This window comes from Rhinoderma darwinii, chromosome 1 (assembly GCF_050947455.1).
Source record: "Rhinoderma darwinii isolate aRhiDar2 chromosome 1, aRhiDar2.hap1, whole genome shotgun sequence".
In the NCBI taxonomy this organism is placed as follows: Eukaryota; Metazoa; Chordata; class Amphibia; order Anura; family Rhinodermatidae; genus Rhinoderma; species Rhinoderma darwinii.
This window is the reverse complement of record NC_134687.1, coordinates 651,647,112-651,668,053: the sequence shown is the minus strand read 5'-3', so window position 1 is coordinate 651,668,053 and position 20,942 is coordinate 651,647,112. Positions and strand designations below refer to the sequence as shown.

General features: G+C 43.5%; 1 protein-coding gene across 1 annotated transcript in view; it reads left to right on the top strand.

The window, feature by feature from the left end:
• The window catches only part of LOC142700346 (uncharacterized), a 52,697-nt gene that overhangs the window by 627 nt on the left and 31,128 nt on the right, over nucleotides 1–20,942 (top strand). Inside the window, exons 2-5 of the mRNA XM_075848104.1 lie at nucleotides 21–194; nucleotides 279–402; nucleotides 2,344–2,441; nucleotides 2,607–2,724. Coding sequence (XP_075704219.1) covers nucleotides 21–194; nucleotides 279–402; nucleotides 2,344–2,441; nucleotides 2,607–2,724 — 514 coding nt within the window. The remainder of the gene's footprint in view (nucleotides 1–20; nucleotides 195–278; nucleotides 403–2,343; nucleotides 2,442–2,606; nucleotides 2,725–20,942) is intronic.

Genomic DNA, 20,942 nt, shown 5'->3' with positions numbered 1-20,942 from the left:
GTGTCTCTCTCCATACACAGGAGTACACAATAGTGAAGAAGACATCGGGTGACTGTACGACTCCCATCATCCATGAGTCAGGAGGATGGAGCAGTAGTCAGAGCCCCATCACAGAGCCTCCCCCTCACTCCCGGATACATGAGAAGAAGATCTTAGAACTGATCTACAAGATGACTGAGCTGCTGACTGGAGAGGTGACACTGCTGGGAATGCTGGGAAATTCTACAGTAACCGCACTGGAGGTGTCTGGGTGATGACTGTATCATTGTGTGTGTCAGGTTCCTATAAGGTGTCAGGATGTCACTGTCTATTTCTCCATGGAGGAGTGGGAGTATCTAGAAGGACACAAGGATCTGTACGAGGAGGTCATGATGGAGAACTACCGGCCGCGCACATCACAAGGTGAGAAGAGACAGATATATATATGTCTGGCATTACTGTGGGCATGAGCTGGAACTGGCGGCCATGTTGAAGTCTTAATAGCAGTACATATACACGTGTGTACAATGACGTGTAATGTAGGAGCTCCACGATTTCGGCTCCTTTTACATCACGTCTGATCCCTACATTTTGTTCTGCCGGCTACTCATAACTGCATTAGTGGTCACATTAGATTGTACAGCTCTGGCGGCCGTTCTGGATACAGGAGCCATGGAGACTATTAGGACGCTCTGTGTCCTAATGCAGAGTTAGGCTGGGTTCACACGACCTATTTTCAGACTTAAACGAGGCGTATTATGCCTCGTTTTACGTCTGAAAATAAGGCTACAATACGTAGACAAACATCTGCCCATTCATTTGAATGGGTTTGCCGACGTACTGTGCAGACAACCTGTCATTTACGCGTCGTCGTTTGACAGCTGTCAAACGACGACGCGTAAAAATACAGCCTCGTCAAAAGAAGTGCAGGGCACTTCTTTCAGACGTAATTTGAGCCGTTCTTCATTGAACTCAATGAAGAGCAGCTCAAAATTTACGGCTGTCAGAGAAGCCTCGCAAAATGCGAGGAGGAGCATTTACGTCTGAAACGAGGCAGCGGTTTTCTCCTGAAAACAGTCTGTCTTTTCAAACGTAAAAGCCTCTCATCGTGTGCACATACCCTTATGGGCAGCCGGCAGCGCGGACTATGGCCAGTCTGTTCTGTAGTTAGAAGTAAACATGATAATACAAGTCATTTAGAAAGACGATTATCGGCACACTCCGGCAGTATAATAGTTTTCTATATAATGCTAGTATAATCGGAGGTTCTCTTTAATATTACAAGTTATGGGTTCCAGATTCTGGAGATGGGATGGTGATCCAGGGATTTATTGTGATTTCCAGATTTAGAGTCGGGGGGGGGGGGGGGGGGAGTTTTGGCTTGCCCTGGATCAACGCGGTCGGATTATAGGTTGCACTTGATGGACTTGTGTATTTTTTGATCCTTATTAACTATGTAACACAGAATGTATGGAGCAGAATTTACCACTAATATAAAGTACAATGTGTTCCGGAAAAAAAATAATCTCACAGTGACTTGGATAAGTAAAATCTTATTCCCACTTATGGTGTGTCCACACACGGTGTAAACACTGCGGAACATCAGATCGGATTATCCAGTGTGAATATTCAGATTTGAGAAATGGTTCTCTCGGAGAAGTCCCTGACAAGACTGTCCATATATGGACAGAGACGTCTGGCGCTCCCTCTAGGATCACAATTCCCAGCCAAGTTGATGACAACGCTGTGGCAAAGTATTCCGCTCCTAGAGGGAGCTTCAGTGGTGCTATCTACAGGGGTTTGGCATCTAAGTTTGAAAATAACCTGCCGGCACTTTTGGAGAGAGCCGGTAGACGTGAAAGTGCAGCTCTGCACACACTAAACCCTGTTCCAGTTTACCAATGTGTATTTATGCGACAACTGCCCGGGGCATCAGGAGTTGGAAAGTTTATAGCCATATGGCTGTCGTGAAGGGGTTAATAAAAATGTATAGAAAATATTGCCTACAGAGATGTACACAGCCTTTAATAATCAGGTGACACCCTGACCTTTTTTTGGGTTGCAGGGAACTCTTAAAATAGAGGCGCCCTGTGTTTCATGTGTATCCGCGACCACGGAACACAGATACAGTTAAATACTATGATGGAGCAGGGAGCCGTTGGCGTCCTGCTGTTCACTTTGGTAGGTCACAGTCTACTTTAGGCCTGCGGCTTACAAGGTGCAAGGAACATCGACACCGGTAGTGAGGACCTCAACATTGTAATTTCGGCTCTGAACAGTAAACATAGAAGTGTAGAGAGAAGTGTCTGATCTATAGACAGATATACAGTAGTCATGTATTCAGTCACTGTGTGTTTCCTACAGATGGATCCAGTAGGAGAAATCCACCAGAGAGATGTCCCAGTCCTCTGTATTCCCAGGACTGTCCAGAGGAAAATCACAATGTCCCAGACAATCATCAGGTAGATGAAGCTGAGTCCTATACCAGATCTATATAGGGGGTGTGGAGCTTTTTGGTCCTGCGGTTATAGATGGGGTCATAGAGTTTGGTGGTTTCTTATGTTGATCTGTTAGATTCTTCGCACTCTCTGCTGCATTGTACTGAATTGTTACATATGTGAAATCAGGGGGAAGATCTGACTAATATTAAAGCGGAGGATGAAGCGGAAGGAGAAGAGCGGGTGAGGGGCGATCAACCATGTAAGAGTGAAGTGGAGGAGGAAATTCCAAGAAGTGTTACCAGAGGTAAGTAATAATGAATTAGGGTTAATAAACAATTTTAGGCCACACGCCCTTTTGCATGCCACGCCATTGGATATAGATCCCCTTAGCCTTCTGTATAGAATATACCCCATGACACTGCCCCTCACACAGTATAATGCCCAAATAGCTGCCCCCACACAGGATAAGGCCCCTATAGCTGTCCCCACATAGTATAATTTCCTAAAGCTGCCCCTACACAGTATAATGTCCCCATACAGCACCAATTGTGCCTAATAATAAAATATATACTCACCTAACCGCATTCCAACGGTGAGTGGAGGAAATCCCTCTGCTCCTCCGGTCTGTGTGACTCGGCGCATGTAAAAAGATTTCGCTGGACTTCTGTCATATACCGGAGTTTCAGGCATCCTATTGGTCCAAGGTGTCCTTAATGCCCGCCCCATTTACGTTGTTTTTTTTTTTTGCCTCAACGTCCACGCGTTACGGCAAGCGGACAGTGCCCGTCCCAATGGTATATAACCAGATGATGAGAATTTTATACACGGCTGATGGGAATTATATACAGAAATGATGGTGGACTGGTATATACATGGATGATGGGGGTCCCTGTATACTATGGGGGTTTCCCAGTCTCTGATTAGTGATGCTATCAGAGACTGGGGAACCCTCTGCAGTCAGCCCATGGGACCTAGAAAGGACCCCAGGGCTGTCTGTTCAGTTTGCCTGCTGTTAGGGCACACTGTGATGTCATAGTGACACGAGTATTCCAATACTTTATAAGTCAAAACTAAGGTTGTAAATAAAGTGATTAAAAAAAGACATATGAAGTATCTAGACGACCGTAATAACCTGAAGAAATCATTTTTAGCGTGAAACGTGAACGGGATAAAAAAATTAATAAAGAATGCTGAAAATCGCTTTTTCCTATATTTTAGCCGCAAAAATAAATGATGTAACTTTTACAGTAAATTTTTTCTCCCGCATAAAACAAGGCCACATACACCTACGTCAATGAGAGGCAAAAAATAAAAAATAATTAACTGGTCATCAACACCTTTTCAGGCCTGTTAATTAACCCTTTCATGCCGACAATCTGTACATACACGTCCTTTTCGCACATACCCCGTGCTGCCAGGATGTGAATATACAGATCTCTGTTCCAGCCGGCACAGCGCTGTGAAAAGCGCTCAGACGCCGGCTGTGTCAGTGTCCGCGGCTCCCCAGCAACCTGTTCTCTGGTAGCCGAACCGATTGGTTCGGCTGCAGAGAATATGATCACCGTCATTAACCACTTCCTGACCGCCCACAGTAAATTCACGTCAGCGCTTGCTGGGCTCTGTGCAGCGCCGACGTGAATTCACAGTGGGTGTAAAAAGCGCGATCCGGGTGTCTCAGAGTAGTGCTGACACCCGGATCTCGCTGTTAACCCCTGCCTCTGGTCCCAGAGACGTGATCGGGACCAGATTGGTTCAGGTCCCGACCATGTGATCGCAGGGAACGTTTGTTGCAGCAACTAACTGGAAAGTTTGTTGCTACAATAAACTTTCCCGAGGACCGATTGCGGTTGCTGCCGTCGGTTGCATGACAAAACTGGAGGCCATACAACGGCCTCCGGTCTGTAATTCACAGAAGCCTATGAGGACCAGCTGGTCCTCATAGGCTTCCTGTCAGTGTGACTGTCAACGTGACACTGAGAGTTTATAATATGTTACACTACCTAGCTAGTGTAATGTATTATAGCAGCGATCAGTGCTGCCAGGCTTCAAGTAAAAAAAAAAAAAGTATAAAAATGTTTTATTATAGAGAAAAAAGCATTTTTTGTTTTTTTCACTTTTATAAGACTTTTATTATAGGAAAATAAATAAAACGTTAAAAAAGTACACATATTTGGTATCACCGCGTTCGTAACGACTCCAACTATAAAACTATAATGTTATTTTTCCCGCACGGTGAACACCGCAAAAAATAATTAAAAAACAATACTAGCATCACTATTTTTTTTGTCATCACCCCTCCCAAAATATAGAATAAAAAGTGATCAAAAATTCGTATGTACCCCAAAATACCAATAAAAACTACAACCCGTCCCGCAAAAAACAAGCCCTTACACCGCTTTTTTGACTGAAATATAAAAAAATGACGGCTCTCAGAATATGGTGACACAGAAAAGAAATAATTTTATAGAAAAGTGATTTTATTGCGCAAACGCCACAAAACATAAAAAAAAACGATATGCATATGGTATCGCCGTAATCATACCGACCTGCAGGATGAAGTAAAATGTCATTTATAGCGCACAGTGATTACTGTAAAAAAAGGACAAAAAAATTGTCAAAATGTATGGTATTTTCATTTTCACAGACATATTCCAATAAATATAGCAAAAGACCTGTCGGGTCAATATGTTAACTATAGCCCTAGATAAATTCCTTGAGGGGTCTAGTTTCCAAAACCACTTTTGGGGTGTTTCCACTGTTCTGGCACCACAAGACCTCTTCAAATCTGACATGCTGCCTAAAATATATTCTAAAAAAAGGAGACCCCCAAAATCCACTAGGTGCTCCTTTGCTTCCGAGGCCGGTGTTTCAGTCCATTATCACACTAGAGCCACATGTGGGATACTTCTAAAAACTGCAGAATCTGGGCAATAAATATTGAGTTGCATTTCTCAGGTAAAACCTTCTGTGTTACAGAAAAAAATGTATTAGAAATGAATTTTGGCAAAAAAAATGAAATTTGTAAATTTCACCTCTACTTTGCTTTAATTCCTGTGAAACGCCTAAAGGGTTAAACACTTTCTGAATGCTGTTTTGAATACTTTGAGGGGTGCAGTTTTTAAAATGGGGTGATTTATGGGGTCTATCTAGTACATAAGGTCCTCAAAGCCACTTCAGAACTGAACTGGTCCTTGACAAAATAGCCTTTTGACATTTTCTAAGTTCTAAGCCTTGTAATGTCCTAGAAAAAGAAAATAATGTTCAAAACACAATGCAAATATAAAGTAGACGTATGGGGGATGTTAATTAGCAACAATTTTGTGTGGTATAACTGCCTGTCTTACAAGTAGATACATTTAAAATTAGAAAAAGTATAATTTTTGCAAATTTTCTTTAACCCTTTCCCGTCGTAAACAACTTTCAGATTTTCATTTTCGTTTTTTCCTCCCCACCTTCCAACACCCATAACATCTTTGTTTTTCCGTCGATATAGTCCTATGAGGGCTTGATTTTTGCGGGACGAGTTGTAGTTTTTCGTAGCACCATTTATTTTGCCATATAATGTACTAGGAAATGGGAAAAAATTATTTGTGGGGTAGAAAATGAAAAAAAACATTCCTCCGTGGTTTTTTGCGCGCCGTTTTTATGGAATTCACTGTGCAATTAAAACAACATGTTAACTTTTTATTCTGTGGGCCAATACGATTACGGCGATATCAAATATATATAGTTTTTTCTATATTTTACTACTTTTACAAGTAAAAACCGAAGTGTAAAAAAGAACATTTATTTTGTGTCGCCAAATTCTGAGAACCGTAACTTTTTTATTTTTCCGTCGATTAAGTGGTATGAGGGCTTATTTTTTGTGGGATAAGCTGTAGTTTTTTACGGACGCGGCGCTACCAATTATGTTTTATTTTATTTATTTTTTTACTATGCTCTAGGGGGAAAATGGGAAAAGGTTTTTTTTTTTAACATTTAATATTTATTATTTTTTTATTTTTTTACACAAAAAACGACTTTATTTAACTCATTTTTACTTTTTTTATTAGTCCCTCTATTAACAGGCTTAATAGGTGCACAAAGATGGCAGACCTGGGGGCCCCCAGGCAGCCATAGCAACCATCGCCCCCCCCCCACGATTGTGTTGCAGGGGGCGCGATGAGCTGTTAGTGGGGGCCGCCCCCCTCTTTCTAACGATTTAAATGCTGCAGTCGCTGTTGACTGCAGCTTTTAACGAGTTAAATGTGCGGGATCGCGCTCGAGCGTGATCCCGCTCGTTACTTTGAAGTGTCGGCTGTAACATACAGCCGACACCGGCATCGTATGGAGCGGGTTTACTCTGTGAGCCCGCTCCATACTTCCCCTACCCGGCTATTACGTAACTGTATGTCATATGTCAGGAATGGGGTAAAATTTTGGTGTTTTTCACAAATAAGCTATGAATTTATTGACCACATTTTTCCACTAACATAAAGTACAATATGTCACGAGAAAACAGTCTCTGAATCGCTTGGATAGGCAAAAGCATTCCAGAGTTATTACCACATAAAATGACACGTCAGATTTGAAAAAATGGGGCTGGTCATTGAGGCATCGATGGTCCTGAAAGGGTTAAGGGTTTAAATGCCCCATGTGGTAATGCCTGTTATACCTTCATTATGTCTTAACCCCTTCCCGCCGCAGCCATTTTTCAGTTTTTTCCTCCCCACCCGGCCATAAGTTTTGTTTTTTTTAGTTTTCCGCTGATATAGTTGTATGAGGGCTTGATTTTTTCGAGGTGAGTTGTAGTTTTCATGGCAACATTTATTGTACCAAATAATGTACTGAGAAACTGGAAAGAATGTCTCTGTGGACTGAAATGGGGGGGGGGATATTTTTGGGGGTTTTGTTTTCATGATGTCCACATTAGGTAAAAGCAACATGTTCTCTTTATTCTGCGGGTCAATATGATTACGGCGATAATAAATTTATTTATTTTTCATTTCAATATATTTTACTACTTTGGAAAAAAAAAGAAAGCAGGGTATTTTGAAAACTTTATTTCGCTGTGTTTTATTATTTTTTATTAGTCTCCCTAGGGGATTTGCCAATCATCGGATCGTTTGCAGAATATAATGTAATACTTATGTATTGCAGTATACTGTGTTTTTTACCGGCTGCTATATAAGCCCTGCCAAAGAACAGAAAGATGGCAAACCTCATTACGCCCCTAGGCAGCCATGAAAACCATCGGCACCCCGCGATCGCGGGGGGGAGAGGGCGAAGTGTTTGTAGGAGGGGGCCCCATCCCCCTCTTTCTAACGGCTTAAATGTCTCTATTGACTGCGGCATTTAAGGGTTTAACGAGACTTCTCTCCGATCCCGCTCGTTGCAATGAAGTGTGGGCTGTAATACGCAGTCGACACATGCAGCGAATCACACAAAAACCAGGCCTTTAAATATCTTTTTTTTTTCATTATCAAGATTTTTATTTTTGTAGCAACAACATTACAGCATATATACATTACACAGCTTTGGCAGAAAAATTTGTATCAAGTATAAAGTACAGATTATGACAGTTTATAAACATTAAGAAGATGCATAAACCCAAATAGGCGGTAACCTCCCACCCATCTAAAGAGCAAATGAATTAAAGTACAGTAGAATTAACTGTACCCCATACACAATAATATAATACCATATCCAAGAGGACCAGGCCTCAATAAAGTAAACATTGGTACATATAAGTGCCACAGAGAAATTATAACACCAACACAAGACACCAGACAACAAAGGGAAACGCAAACACACATAGCGCATAAAGAAAAAGATCACATAATTTGCTCAGAACCTACCATCAAGCCATAGAGGTAGATCAGTACCACCCCGGAATCCAGACCATACTGCCCAAGTTTGGACAAAGAGCACAGACTTGCCCCTGTCTGCTGACAGTAATTCCTCCATTCTCATTATCCCGTTCACCTCTGTTACCCATTCCGTCAAAGAGGGAACCGTATGAGATTTCCAATGCCTAGGTATCACCGTTCTCGCCGCAGTCAGAAAATGTCGAAAGATACCCTTTTGAGGTGTGTGAGAGATCCAGGAACCATGGAGAGTAACCCAATAGAGGCCGAGGTCGGAACTTCAATGTGCAAGAGCTTCTTGCCCAGATCAAAAATCTTCCCCCAAAAGGTACGTATCCTGGGACAGTCCCACCAAATATGCAACATGGTTCCAGGAGCTTCCCCACACCTCCAACAATCAGCAGACACATCAGGAAATATCTTATGCAACAAAGCAGGGCAACGATACCACCTAGTGAGTATTTTGTAGTTTTTTTCCTGAGCAAAACAAGACATTGGCAGTTTATGAGCTAACAAGAAGGCAGTACCCCATTCCTCTTCAGTATGTTGAACCCCCAACTCTTCGTCCCATGCATTGGTGAAAGACAGTTGAGAAAAAGAACAGCTGGGCAGAAGAACTCCATGCAAATAGGACAATACATGCGAAGGGGCCGTTGGTAAAGATAAATACTTTTCCAAAGGAGTCTTATCCTGTAATAACACCAGACAGTCCCCCATAGAAGAGAGATAAGAACGCAACTGTAAGTATGACCACCAGGTTGATCTTCTCCCCGGGCAAGCCTCAGAGACTGCATTCATTGACAACATGACACCTTCGGGAGTAAGGGTCTCGGACAGATATCCACCCTCTCTTCTCTCCCAGCAGAGGAATGTATCAACACCCACCGCCGGAGGGAACGAGGGGTTGTCGAAAAGAGGAGTCATAGGACCCGGCCGATTCACCAGGCCCGCAGCACCCATGATCCGCTCCCATACCACAAGAAACTGACGTGTGAGGAAAGGCAGAGATAGACTATGGCGCTGTGGGACAGTCAACCACGGCAAAGAGGACAATGCAAGAGGAGACATATCTCTTTCGATACGCACCCATTGCTTACCTGTTTCCGAACGGAACCAATCCACTACCCTCATAATCAGTGCGGCTTGATGGTATCTTTTAAAGTCTGGAAGACCCGCGCCCCCGTCTATTTTTGGGCGACTAAGGACAGCAAAACGAATGCGGGGCTTAGAGGATCCCCACACAAATTTGGTTATGGCCCTATGTAAAGTCTTGAAAAAACCCGCTGGTATTACAATAGGGACGGTCTGGAAAAGGTATAAGAATTTGGGCAAAATATCCATCTTGACCGCATTAATTCGCCCAAACCATGACATGCGGTTCCCTCCATATTCTGCCAACTCCTTCAAAGTACGTTGAAGAATAGGTGTGTAGTTCAACGCGAACAAATCTGTCTGTTGTGTGGGTACCTGCACCCCCAAGTATTTTAAGGATGTAGATTGCCATTTGAATGGGAAAACCCGAGCGAGATGGGCAGCCAGAGAAGCATCCAAAGATATATTCAATGCCTCTGATTTGGAGTAATTAACTTTAAAATTGCTTAGATGACCAAAACGCTCAAATTCCTCAGTCAAAGATGGCAAAGAAATCATGGGAGTTGTTATAAATACCAGGAGATCGTCTGCATAAAGCGCTAATTTATGATGCTGTGATCCCACCCGTACACCATTAACATCAGGGTTGCCCCGCAGTGCCACTGCCAGGTGTTCCATGACCAGAACATACAATAGAGGCGATAGTGGGCACCCCTGTCTCGTGCCATTAGCAATAGACAAGGAATCAGATAGGAGTCCATTAACACGAACCCGAGCCGTAGGCCTATGGTATAATGCCATTATCCTGTCCACCATAGTAGTGCCAAGGCCCACCTGCGTTAGGACACTGCGGAGGAACACCCAATGCACTCTGTCAAAAGCCTTTTCGGCATCCACCGACAGCAAGCATATCGGTATCTTACGGGATTGGCAAAATGAAGTTAAAAGGAGAGTTTTGTTAGTGTTATCCCGTGCCTCCCGACCACATACAAACCCCACCTGATCATCCCGTATCAAGCCAGGTAACAACGGTGACAAGCGAGATGCAAGCAACTTCGCAAAAAATTTTACATCTACATTAATTAGTGAGATGGGTCTGAAGTTAGCGCAAGAGGTTGGGTCCTTGCCAGGCTTTGGTAACAGAGTAATGTGAGCCTCGAGGGACTGGGGCGCAAATGGACACAAGGAAGACACGGAGTTAAAGACTTTCGTCAAAAAGGGAACCAGTTGAGCCTTAAATGTTTTATAAAATTTGTTGTTAAACCCATCAGGCCCTGGACTCTTGCCCAAGGGTGATTCCCTAATAACATGTTCCACTTCTGATTCCACAAAATCCTCCTCGAGTCCCGAAGCCTCCCCCTCCTCCAAAGACGGCAAAGCCGTACTATTTACATAACGATCTATTTTGTCCCGCAACGCCTCAGCCTGCATGTCGTGAAATTGCCCCTTGATGTTATATAAAGTCGAGTAATACTGTTTAAAGCACTCTGTAATACCCACCGGGTCATGAACTTCGCCCCCCGAAGAAGATAGTATTTTAGGGATGTAGGACGCTTGCGTTCGGGGATGTAACATATGCGCTAAAGATCTACCGCACTTGTCCGCAAATTCATATGCGTGCTTTCTCATCCGATCTCTAAACCGGGCGTGTGATTGTTCTATAAGAGATCGCAAGGACTCCCTTGCTGTGGTAAGATCCGCAAAAACCTGTGAAGATGGAATTTGTTTATGACATGATTCCAACTCCCTTATCTGAGTCAGGAGACGTGCAATAGAAATCCCTTTCTCTCGCTTCATACGTGCCCCGTGCTGTATTAGGACTCCTCTAATGACACATTTCAGCGCCTCCCACTGGAGTGGCAAGGAGGTAGGGTCATGTTCATGTACTGCAATAAACCCATCCAGAGCGTCCTTAAGAGCCGACACACATACTGTATCCTTCAATAGATTATCATTAAGTTTCCAAGACCGAAAATTCGGTACCGAGTCAGGAAATGAAAGGGTCAGGAACACTGGGGCATGATCTGACCAGATCATGGGGCCCACATTAGTAATAGGATGCCAGGTAAGCAAATGGTGACTAATCAAAAAAGCATCTATCCGACTGTACATGTTATGCAAAGGGGAAAAGTAAGTATACTCTCTTACCTGAGGGTGCAGAATCCTCCACACGTCAATCAATTACATGGAATGCATCATAGCCTTTAGTGCCCCCAATTGTGATTTAGGAACAGCAGACCTGCCCGAGGAGGTATCAAGCCTAGGATCAAAGGTCAAATTAAGATCTCCACCCACAATTAAGACGCCCTCTGTAAACTCTTCCAATTTCTTCAAGAACACACGCCCCACTCTAGCCTGATCCTGATTGGGAAGGTACAAGTTGGCCAAAGTAAAAGTCTTATTGCGCATAGACAATTTTAGAAAGACATATCGACCTCCCGGGTCAACCAACACATCAATGATTTTATGAGAGAGTGACTTGTGGATACCTATGCTAGCCCCTTTGGACTTGGATTCCGTGTTGGCACTGTGAAACCAAGACGGAAAGTATCTATTTGTACATTGTGGCATATGGCCCACCTGAAAGTGAGTCTCCTGTAGGAACAATATGTGTACTCGTTCTTTATGCATGTTATATAAAATTTGTGAGCGTTTTTCCGGGACATTAAGCCCCCTAGCATTGTAGGTACAGACCTTCAATTGCGCCATCAGAATCTTTACCCCGAGGAGCTCAACAAAAGAATGCACTAAGGCAGAGGTGAATAGGACAAGACAGACGAGGAGGGGATACACAATAACAAAGACAAACGAACGGGCGAACTAATCACCCACTCCTTGAGCTACTCAAGGAGAAACACTTTAACAGACACCGGAATCAACCAGTGAGTCCCTAAGAGGAGAAGTGTCAGGACACGGACTAGCCAGTGCCCCGCACCCCCCCCCCAACCCAGCGATTATATTCAAGCACGTAATAATAGCTTATTACAGTTAGGAAAACAAAGGCACTTTGCATAATACCCAGTAGTAATGAGACAAAAGTATGCAGCATTAATATACCCCTAGAAATACCTCAATGAAGCACATTCCCATATACATTCAATGTTATCAAAAGTGCATATACTTGTAAGTGGTACACAGGATTTTAGAGAACATTAAGCATTCACGTCTGTAGCACAATAACATTAATCGAACCATACCAATGGACCCGCAGCGTCCAGCAAAAATAAAATCAGTTGCAACGAGCGGTAACACAAATGTGAGTGGCTACAAGAACACAGACTATATTTGCTTTAAATGAGAAACCCAAGAATTATTGCATTGAACTCTGATAGCAGAACACAGAAAAGTCTAAAAAGGATATCAGATCGGTTCAGCTAGGCGATCCTCATGCCTACGACCAGGAGAAGCAGGAGACCGACCTCGCCTACGCGGCCGTGGACGCGGCGGCGGAAAGGGAACATAAGGCCAATCAGGGATGGAGACTCGAGGTACACGGAGAGCAGCGCAGAAGTCCGGAACATCCCCTGGGTCCCGAACACTCAACAATGACCCATCTCTGCGGACCTGTAGCTGAAAGGGATGACCCCAAGAATAAGAGATCTCATGCTCCCTCAATACATCCAACAGAGGACGAAGTACTCTGCGCTTATCCAGAGTCATTTTGGACAAATCCGATAGCAGTTGAATCTTGACCCCTTGCAATAAAACCTCCCCTTTATCACGGGCCTTTCTCATTATCTGCTCCTTGAGAGAGAAAAAATGGACACGGCATAGCACATCTCTAGGTCTGTCTGGATCCGGGTTCCGAGGCCCCAGGGTCCTGTGGGCTCTATCCAACTCAATAGGATCTGCAGTAGGGCGTCCCAGTAAGGTATTAAATAGAGACTGTAAAGTAGGGATAAGTTGACTCGGAGAGATGTCCTCAGGAATGCCCCTCAGCCGAATGTTGTTGCGACGATTCCGATTCTCATGATCCTCAGCCAAATTAAATAATGCATGAATCTGATGAGAGTGCTGATCTAAACGGGCGTCCTGAGAAACTTGTTGCTGCGAAATAACTGAGACATCGCTCTCCATACGCTGCACCTGATCTGACAATTGGGATAGGTTAGTGGTGAGAGATTGTATCTCAGACTTGTATGTCGTTTCCAGACGATTAACATAACGCTCCATGTCCTGCTTAGTGGGTAAAGCTGATAGCTGACGTCTCAAGCCCTGTAAATCATCCCCAAGGGCCGATGAACCTCCCATTGACGTTGAGGGGTGAAGAGCCATATCTATATGAGATGTGGAAGGCAGCAATGCAGGCCCCAGCACATGCGGGAGGGAAGATGGAGAGACTCGGCCGCCATGACAGGCACCACGTGACACGCAATCCCGCGCAGGCAGCGCCATTCCATCCCCAGCAGAACTCGGTGTGACCCCATCTAGCCTGCAGGGAACCAGCCCCGATGCACCGGACAATGAAGGGAAGGTACTATCAGTACCTGAAGCAGCAACGCCGGCCGCAGATGAAATCCCCTCAGGGAGCAAGGACTCGGTGCCATCGCGTCTCTCCTCTGTCAGCGCCATCTTGGAAACTGATCCTGCACCAGCGTCGGTTAGAAAACGCTGAATAGAGCCGGCTGCCGACATCTGCCGAGTATAATAATGAGTCCCCGACGAGGCCCTGGACTTCCTAACCATCAGGTTAGTAAATAGATGCGCTTTTGATGCTTTTAAATTGGCTTATGATCGGGTTGAAAGGAGTGCAGGCGCGGAGCTCTCAGTAAGCACGTCCGGTCAGCGCCATGTCCAAGCCACGCCCCCCCTTTAAATATCTTTGTAGTGTTGGGGTGTATAAATACATTGCGGTTGATTTGCGGTTGAAACCTCACCCAGAAAAAAATATTATTTTTATGGCCTTTCCATTAGAAAAGACATTTGGGGAACTTAATTATTACATTTTATTTTTATTACACTCCACTTTTCCTGTGTAACTGGTACTGCACAACAACGGATTTACGTACCGTAAGTCCCTTGTACTGTATCGTAAATACTGCGAATTGTCTGCAACGGATTTTGTTGCGGAAAATCCGCAGCATAATATAGTGGCAGCAAACTGGATGAGATTTGAAGAATCTCGTCCACACGCTGCAAAAATGAGGAGTGTAAAAAACGCTCAGAAATTGACCTGGATGCGTTTTTTTTTTGGTCTGCAGCATGTCCATTCTATTTGCGTAAACGCTGCTTATTTGTTGCAGGTATTTCCTATTGAATTCAATGGGGAGGTAAAACCCGCAACAGATTGGTCCGTTTACGCAAATACAATTGACATGCTGCGGACTAAAAAATTTGGTGCATTTTTTCGTCCGGAATTCCCTGTGGCGCACAGGGCGGATACGCTTTGTGCTTTTACTCAGTGTATCCGCCCTGAGTGAACATCTATTTCCATCATTTTATTCTTTTAATTGATTATGGGAACAGTTAATGAAAACCCAAAATTTAGTGTCTCAGAAAATTAGAATATTATATAAGCCCAATTTCAAAGTCACGGGCTCCGACTCTGCATAAATTACTTCATTAATGTGGCGTGGCATGGAGACGATCAGCCTGTGGCACTGCTGAGGTGTTATGGAAGCCCAGGTTGCTTTGATATTGGCCATCAGCTCGTCTTCATTGTTGGGTCTGGTATCTCTCATCTTCCTCTTGACAGTACCCCATAGATTCTTTATGGGGATTAGGTCAGGTGAGTTTGCTGGCCAATCAAGCGCAGTGATACTGTGGTTAATAAACCAGGTATTGGTACTTTTGGCAGTGTGGGCAGGTGCCAAGTCCTGCTGGAAAATGAAATCCGCATCGCCATAAAGCTTGTCAGCAGGGAAGCATGAAGTGCTCTAAAATTTCCTAGACGGCAGCGTTGACTCTAGACTTGATATAACACAGTGGACCAGCACTGCTGCTCAGTGTCCACAGTCCTGTTTTCAGATGAAAGTACATTTTGCATTTCATTTGGAAATCAAGGTCCCAGAGTTTGGAGGAAGAGTGGAGAGGCATCAATCCAAGTTGCTTGCTGCCCAGTGTGAAGTTTCCACAGTCAGTGAAGGTTTGGGGAGCCATGTCATCTGCTGGTGTTTGTCCACTGTGTTATATCAAGTGCCACTGGGTGAGAGAGACACAGACACTGCTGCTTATAGAAGTCTATGGAGAGGGTAGGGGAGGAGCAGGAGGAGGGAGCATGCGCACAAAGACACAAATTCTGTTGCCAATAGAAGTTTTTGAAGAGGGGAGGGGGAGCAGAAGTAGAGAGAGGAGACATAGGCTGCTGGTAAGAGTTATATGTCACCCCAGTGCTGGATTTTCCGCTGCACTGCTTCTTACTGCTGTATGATGTGCACCATGCCACAGCAATTTCTAAGGGCTTTATACAGAGAGATAGTAGACCAGGATGCTTCTCTTCTCTGTGTGTATAGAAGACATGATAGCAGTTAGGCTCCACCCACTACCTCAGGGGAAACTGAGAATTAAAGATAGAGCCTAAAAAATCTTCTAAAAGAATGCCAGATACAAGTCATGTAATGGCCAGAAATAGTGTTATTCCTCCTGTACACACATATGACAAATTATTCTGAAAAGTCGTCTAAAAATTTGTTTCGCTTTAAGGGTCTTTAAGAAGTTTTCAAAGTGGGTTTAAGGATGTGGTTTCTTTATATTGGATTTAAAAAAAACAAAAACAGCAATGATTATTATTAGGAAGCAGCTATTTTAACCAGTTGCTGACTGCACATAGACTATAAACGTCCTGGTGGTCCAAACCTATCTCTGCAAGGACATTTTAAAACATCCTGCAGAGTTTTCGCCTCTACGACTCTCCCACTATATCAGAGTTAAATAGATCACTTATTTTATTACACAATGTCGAAGCCCTATATGTTCTGAGAAAAACAAGACCAAATAAATATAGGTAGGCAGAGAAATAGAACAATCATTTTCTATTAAATTGTCACATGACTAAAACTTGAATGAGGACACTTCATTTCATTAGGTCCACCTTATTAGTACTTGATAGGACCCTCTTTCCCCTTAGATCAGCCTGAATTCTTAGTGGAATGATATAACAATGCACTGTAAACCTTTATTACAGATTCTGATTATTAACTTCGCTCTGTCTATTCCACTACATCCTAAGGATGTTCTATAAAATTGAGATCTGGTGACTGTTCAGCCAGTAGGATATATAGACCTCATTGTTATATCCTTGAATTCAGTGTGAGATGTCTGCTTTGTATCATGGCACATTATCTTGTTAACCCCTACCCGCCCAATCACGTACAGTTACGTCGTCAGCGTTAATGAGTTAGCGCCTTCTCACGTAATTGTGTGTGATGGTAATGGAGCGGGCTCAGAAACTGAGCCCGCACCACCACCAGCAGGTGTCAGCTGTATATTACAGCTGACATCCCGCTGTAACAGCCAGGACCGGAGCTAGGCTCCGATCCTGCCGATTAACCCCTTAGATGCAGCAATCAAGCGATCGCTGCACCTACATGGTTTCCAGCCTGTCGGCATCCCTGCGCCGCTATCGCCGGGATGCTGGTGGCTGCTGTGGCAACCGGAGGCCTAACAATGGCCTCCGTTCTGCCAAGCACGGAAGCCTTTTAGGCCCTGCCCGGAGTCAGGCCCAAAAGGCTTGCTATCAGGAGCTGAGCCTGCGCTATCGTCTGTGGGTTTTAGCGGACACCGTGATGTAACGGCCAGGACCGGAGCTAGCCTCCGATCTGGCAGATTTAACCCCTTAGATCGCACCCGATGGTTGCTTTGGCAACGATCGGCAGCTGCGGAGTTGCTGATGGTTGCTATGGCAACTGGAGGCCCCTGGTCTGCCTAGTACGGAATCCTATTAGGCCCGCCCGCAGGCGAAGCCTAATAGGCTTGCTGTCAGTGAATAACTGACAGCTCTAATACACTGCACTATGTAGGTAGTGCAGTGTATTAGAATAGCGATGAGGGCTTCATGCTTCCAAGTCCCCTAGTGAGACAAAAAAACTTTTTAGACTTTTTTTTTTTTAAACTTTTTTTTTAAAAGTTAAAAAAATAAGCCGCTTTTTTTCCCATAATAAGTATTTTATTATAGGAAAAAATGGAAAACATTAAAAAAGAAGTGCACATAACGAACCAAACTTAAAGATATCACGTTATTTTCCTTGCTTGGTGAACCGCGGAAAAATAAAAAACCTATGGCTCTCAGAATATGGTGATACAAAAAATTATTTAACCGGTTAAAGAGGCTCTGTCATCACATTATAAGTGGCCTATCTTGTACATGATGTGATCGGCGCTGTAATGTAGATTACAGCAGTGGTTTTTATTTAGAAAAACTATCATTTATGACGGAGTTATGACCTATATTAGCTTTATGCTAATGAATTTCTCAATGAACAACTGGGCGTGTTTTACTATATGGCCAAGTGGGCGTTGTACAGAGGAGTGTATGACGCTGACCAATCAGTGACCAATCAGCGTCATACACTTCTCTCCATTCATTCATTCTCCTGACCACTTCTGTAGCGTCTCTGTGATTTACAGCACAACAGGCGTAGTCTCACGAGATTACGCTGTAAACAGTCATTCACAGCGAGATCTCGCTGTGCTGTAACTCACAGAGACGATACAGAAGTGGTCAGGAGAATGAATACATGTCACGTCCTGGCTGGAGGTAATGTATATTCATTGTCATGACATGTGTAGCGTTATAGTGTGTTTATGTGACTGCAAATAGCGGTATAGATATATCGCTATCTGCAGTGTAAATAAATGGAGAGAAGTGTATGACGCTGATTGGTCACTGATTGGTCAGCGTCATACACTCCTCTGTACAACGCCCACATAGTAAAACTCGCCCAGTTGTCCATTGAGAAACTCATTAGCATTAAGCTAATATAGGTCATAACTCCGTCAAAAATGATCGTTTTTCTAAATAAAAAACATTGCTGTAATCTACATTACAGCGCCGATCACATTATGTACAAGATAGGCCACTTATAACGTGGTGACAGAGACGCTTTAAGGACTAGGCTGTTTTACAGCTAAATGACCAGAGAAAATGTCACAATTTTGCTATGCGCTTCTTTAGATGACTATAACTCTGCAGGTGAATAAAGTTCATCTTTGAATTTTACACTCTTTTTAGAGGACAGATAGGGCTTTGTTTTAGTGGCATTTGTCAGTATATATCATTTTTATTTTCTTCTCTAAAGTGGGCAAAATTGGAAAAAAATTCAAGAATTTAGCAATTGCGTCGGTTTATGCTAGCATTTTTCACACACGGTATGGACCACGGACAAAATTATTCTCCTTTGACATTCTGCCACTTCTCCCGTGCATGGGGATACCAAATATGTGTGCCTTTTTTATCACATAGAGATATTGGAGGGCGGGTAGAAGAAGCTTATGTCACAAATCGCCTTTTTTCAAAGCTGGTTTTACAAAACCCAACAGAGTTTCTATAACACGTCCAAAATATCTGCTCTTGAAGCAGAAATCCCAAAATATTCATCTAGGGGTATAATGGGAATTTATTTTTTTGGGTTTCCTAAAATAAGAAATTGCAGGTTTATACAAATGGAGCTCTCCAGCAGATGAACTTTAGAAAACATCAAACATGACATAGAGCACAAATGAATTGTGTATTTTCCACCTGTAAAAGATAAATGGCCACTTTTTTGTACCAGGTTTTTGTTTTGCGTTTCACTAAATACGGCTGTAAAACCTGGTCGCTTAAATCCACACCCCCCCCCCCATGTACTTGTTATATTCGGACACGCTCACTGGTTTGTGCTTGTCCGATGTTGCCCCTCTTTCCCTCACTGCCACTGTTCCTGCGGTATGAATCGTGCTTAGTAGATACACATCTTTGCGATCCCTGAACTTGACCGCCAGCAATTCCTCAGATGCATAAGCACAGGAGTCCCCCTTTACCATGCGCTTCCCCACTAATTGCTGCGGAAAACCAATTCGGTTTTTGTGCATGGTACCACATGCCCCAGTCCGTGCAGCATGCAAATGCCTAAACAGGGGCACACTGGAATAAAAATTATCACAGTACAGGTGGTACCCCTTGTGAAGCAGAGGCTGCATGATCTCCCACACGATCTTACTGCTGGTGGAAAGATCAGGGGGGCATCCAGGAACATTTATTGTGCGGTCCCGCCCTTCATAAATCCTGAAGGCGGTGGTATATCCTGACCCGCTTTCACACAATTTGTAGAGCTTAACGCCATATCTTGCCCTTTTTGAAGGTAGATATTCGCGAAAGCGAAGTCTTCAATGGAAGTTGAGGAGGGATTCGTCCACACTTACATTCTGCTCAGGGGTGTAGAGTTGCAGAAATAAATTATTCAGGGAATTTATTAGCGGTCTTATTTTGAACAACCGATCCCGGTTTGCATCGGTACTTAGGGGGGCATGTGCGTTGTCATTGAAGTGGAGGAACCGCATTATTGTCTCATAACGAGACCTGGGCATTACTGCAGAATACACTGGGGTGGCTTGGGCGGGTCTTGTTGACCAGTAAGACCTAATGGAGGGCTTTTTGACAATACCCATATTTAGGGTGAGCCCCAAATTTTCTGCAAATTGGTGGGCATCCAATCTCTGGCATGGGTGGATGAAGGTTTCTGCCTTATATACTGAGCGGCATATAAATTAATTTTGTGGACAATCATATTTAGGAAGTCGTCAGTAATAAATAAATGTTAGTAATCCATAAATTTGTATTATCCACAGCTATGCCAGGAGTGGCAGCAAATCCGTGGATTCTAGGCCCAAAAGATAGGGCAGGTGCCCATACAAGTGCCTGAACTGGAGGGACCAGGCTGTCCCATGCTACAGCGCTACTAGGCCCTGCGCTTCCATGTTCTACAGTTTCTACTGAGTCAGGGATAATGTCCCCTGAAGATGAACCTGAAGTGACGCTATCATCGTCACTGCCTAAAACAGGTCCATCTCTGACGCCATCTCTGATGCGGTCTCAGACTCTGACCACAGCATGGCGTATGCCTCCTCAGCGCTAAATGACTTCCTCGCCATAATGTCACTAACACTAACTAAACCAAATTTTTTTTATTCTTTATATATAAACACACAAACTAACTTGTGTGTGTGTATGTATATGTATGTATGTATATATATATATATATATATATATATATATGTAGAGATAGGCAGCACTCTGCGACAGATTCCAACACGGTAATGGGTGCAAGCAGGTAATCCAGATCCGTGGATTTTAAGACATAAACGAAAGAAATCCCACAGCACTGGGCGGAGTGCTGTGGGATTTCTTTTGTTTATATATATATATATATATATATATATATATAATATATATACACTACCGTTCAAAAGTTTTATTGTCGACCCTGACAATTTTGTGTTTTCCATGAAAACTCACACTTATATTTATCAAATGAGTTGCAAATTGACTAGAACATATAGTCAAGACATTAACAAGGTTAGAAATAATGATTTTTATGTTTTATTTTCTCCTTCAAACTTTGCTTTGGTCTTGGAATGCTCCATTTGCAGCAATTACAGCATTGCAGAC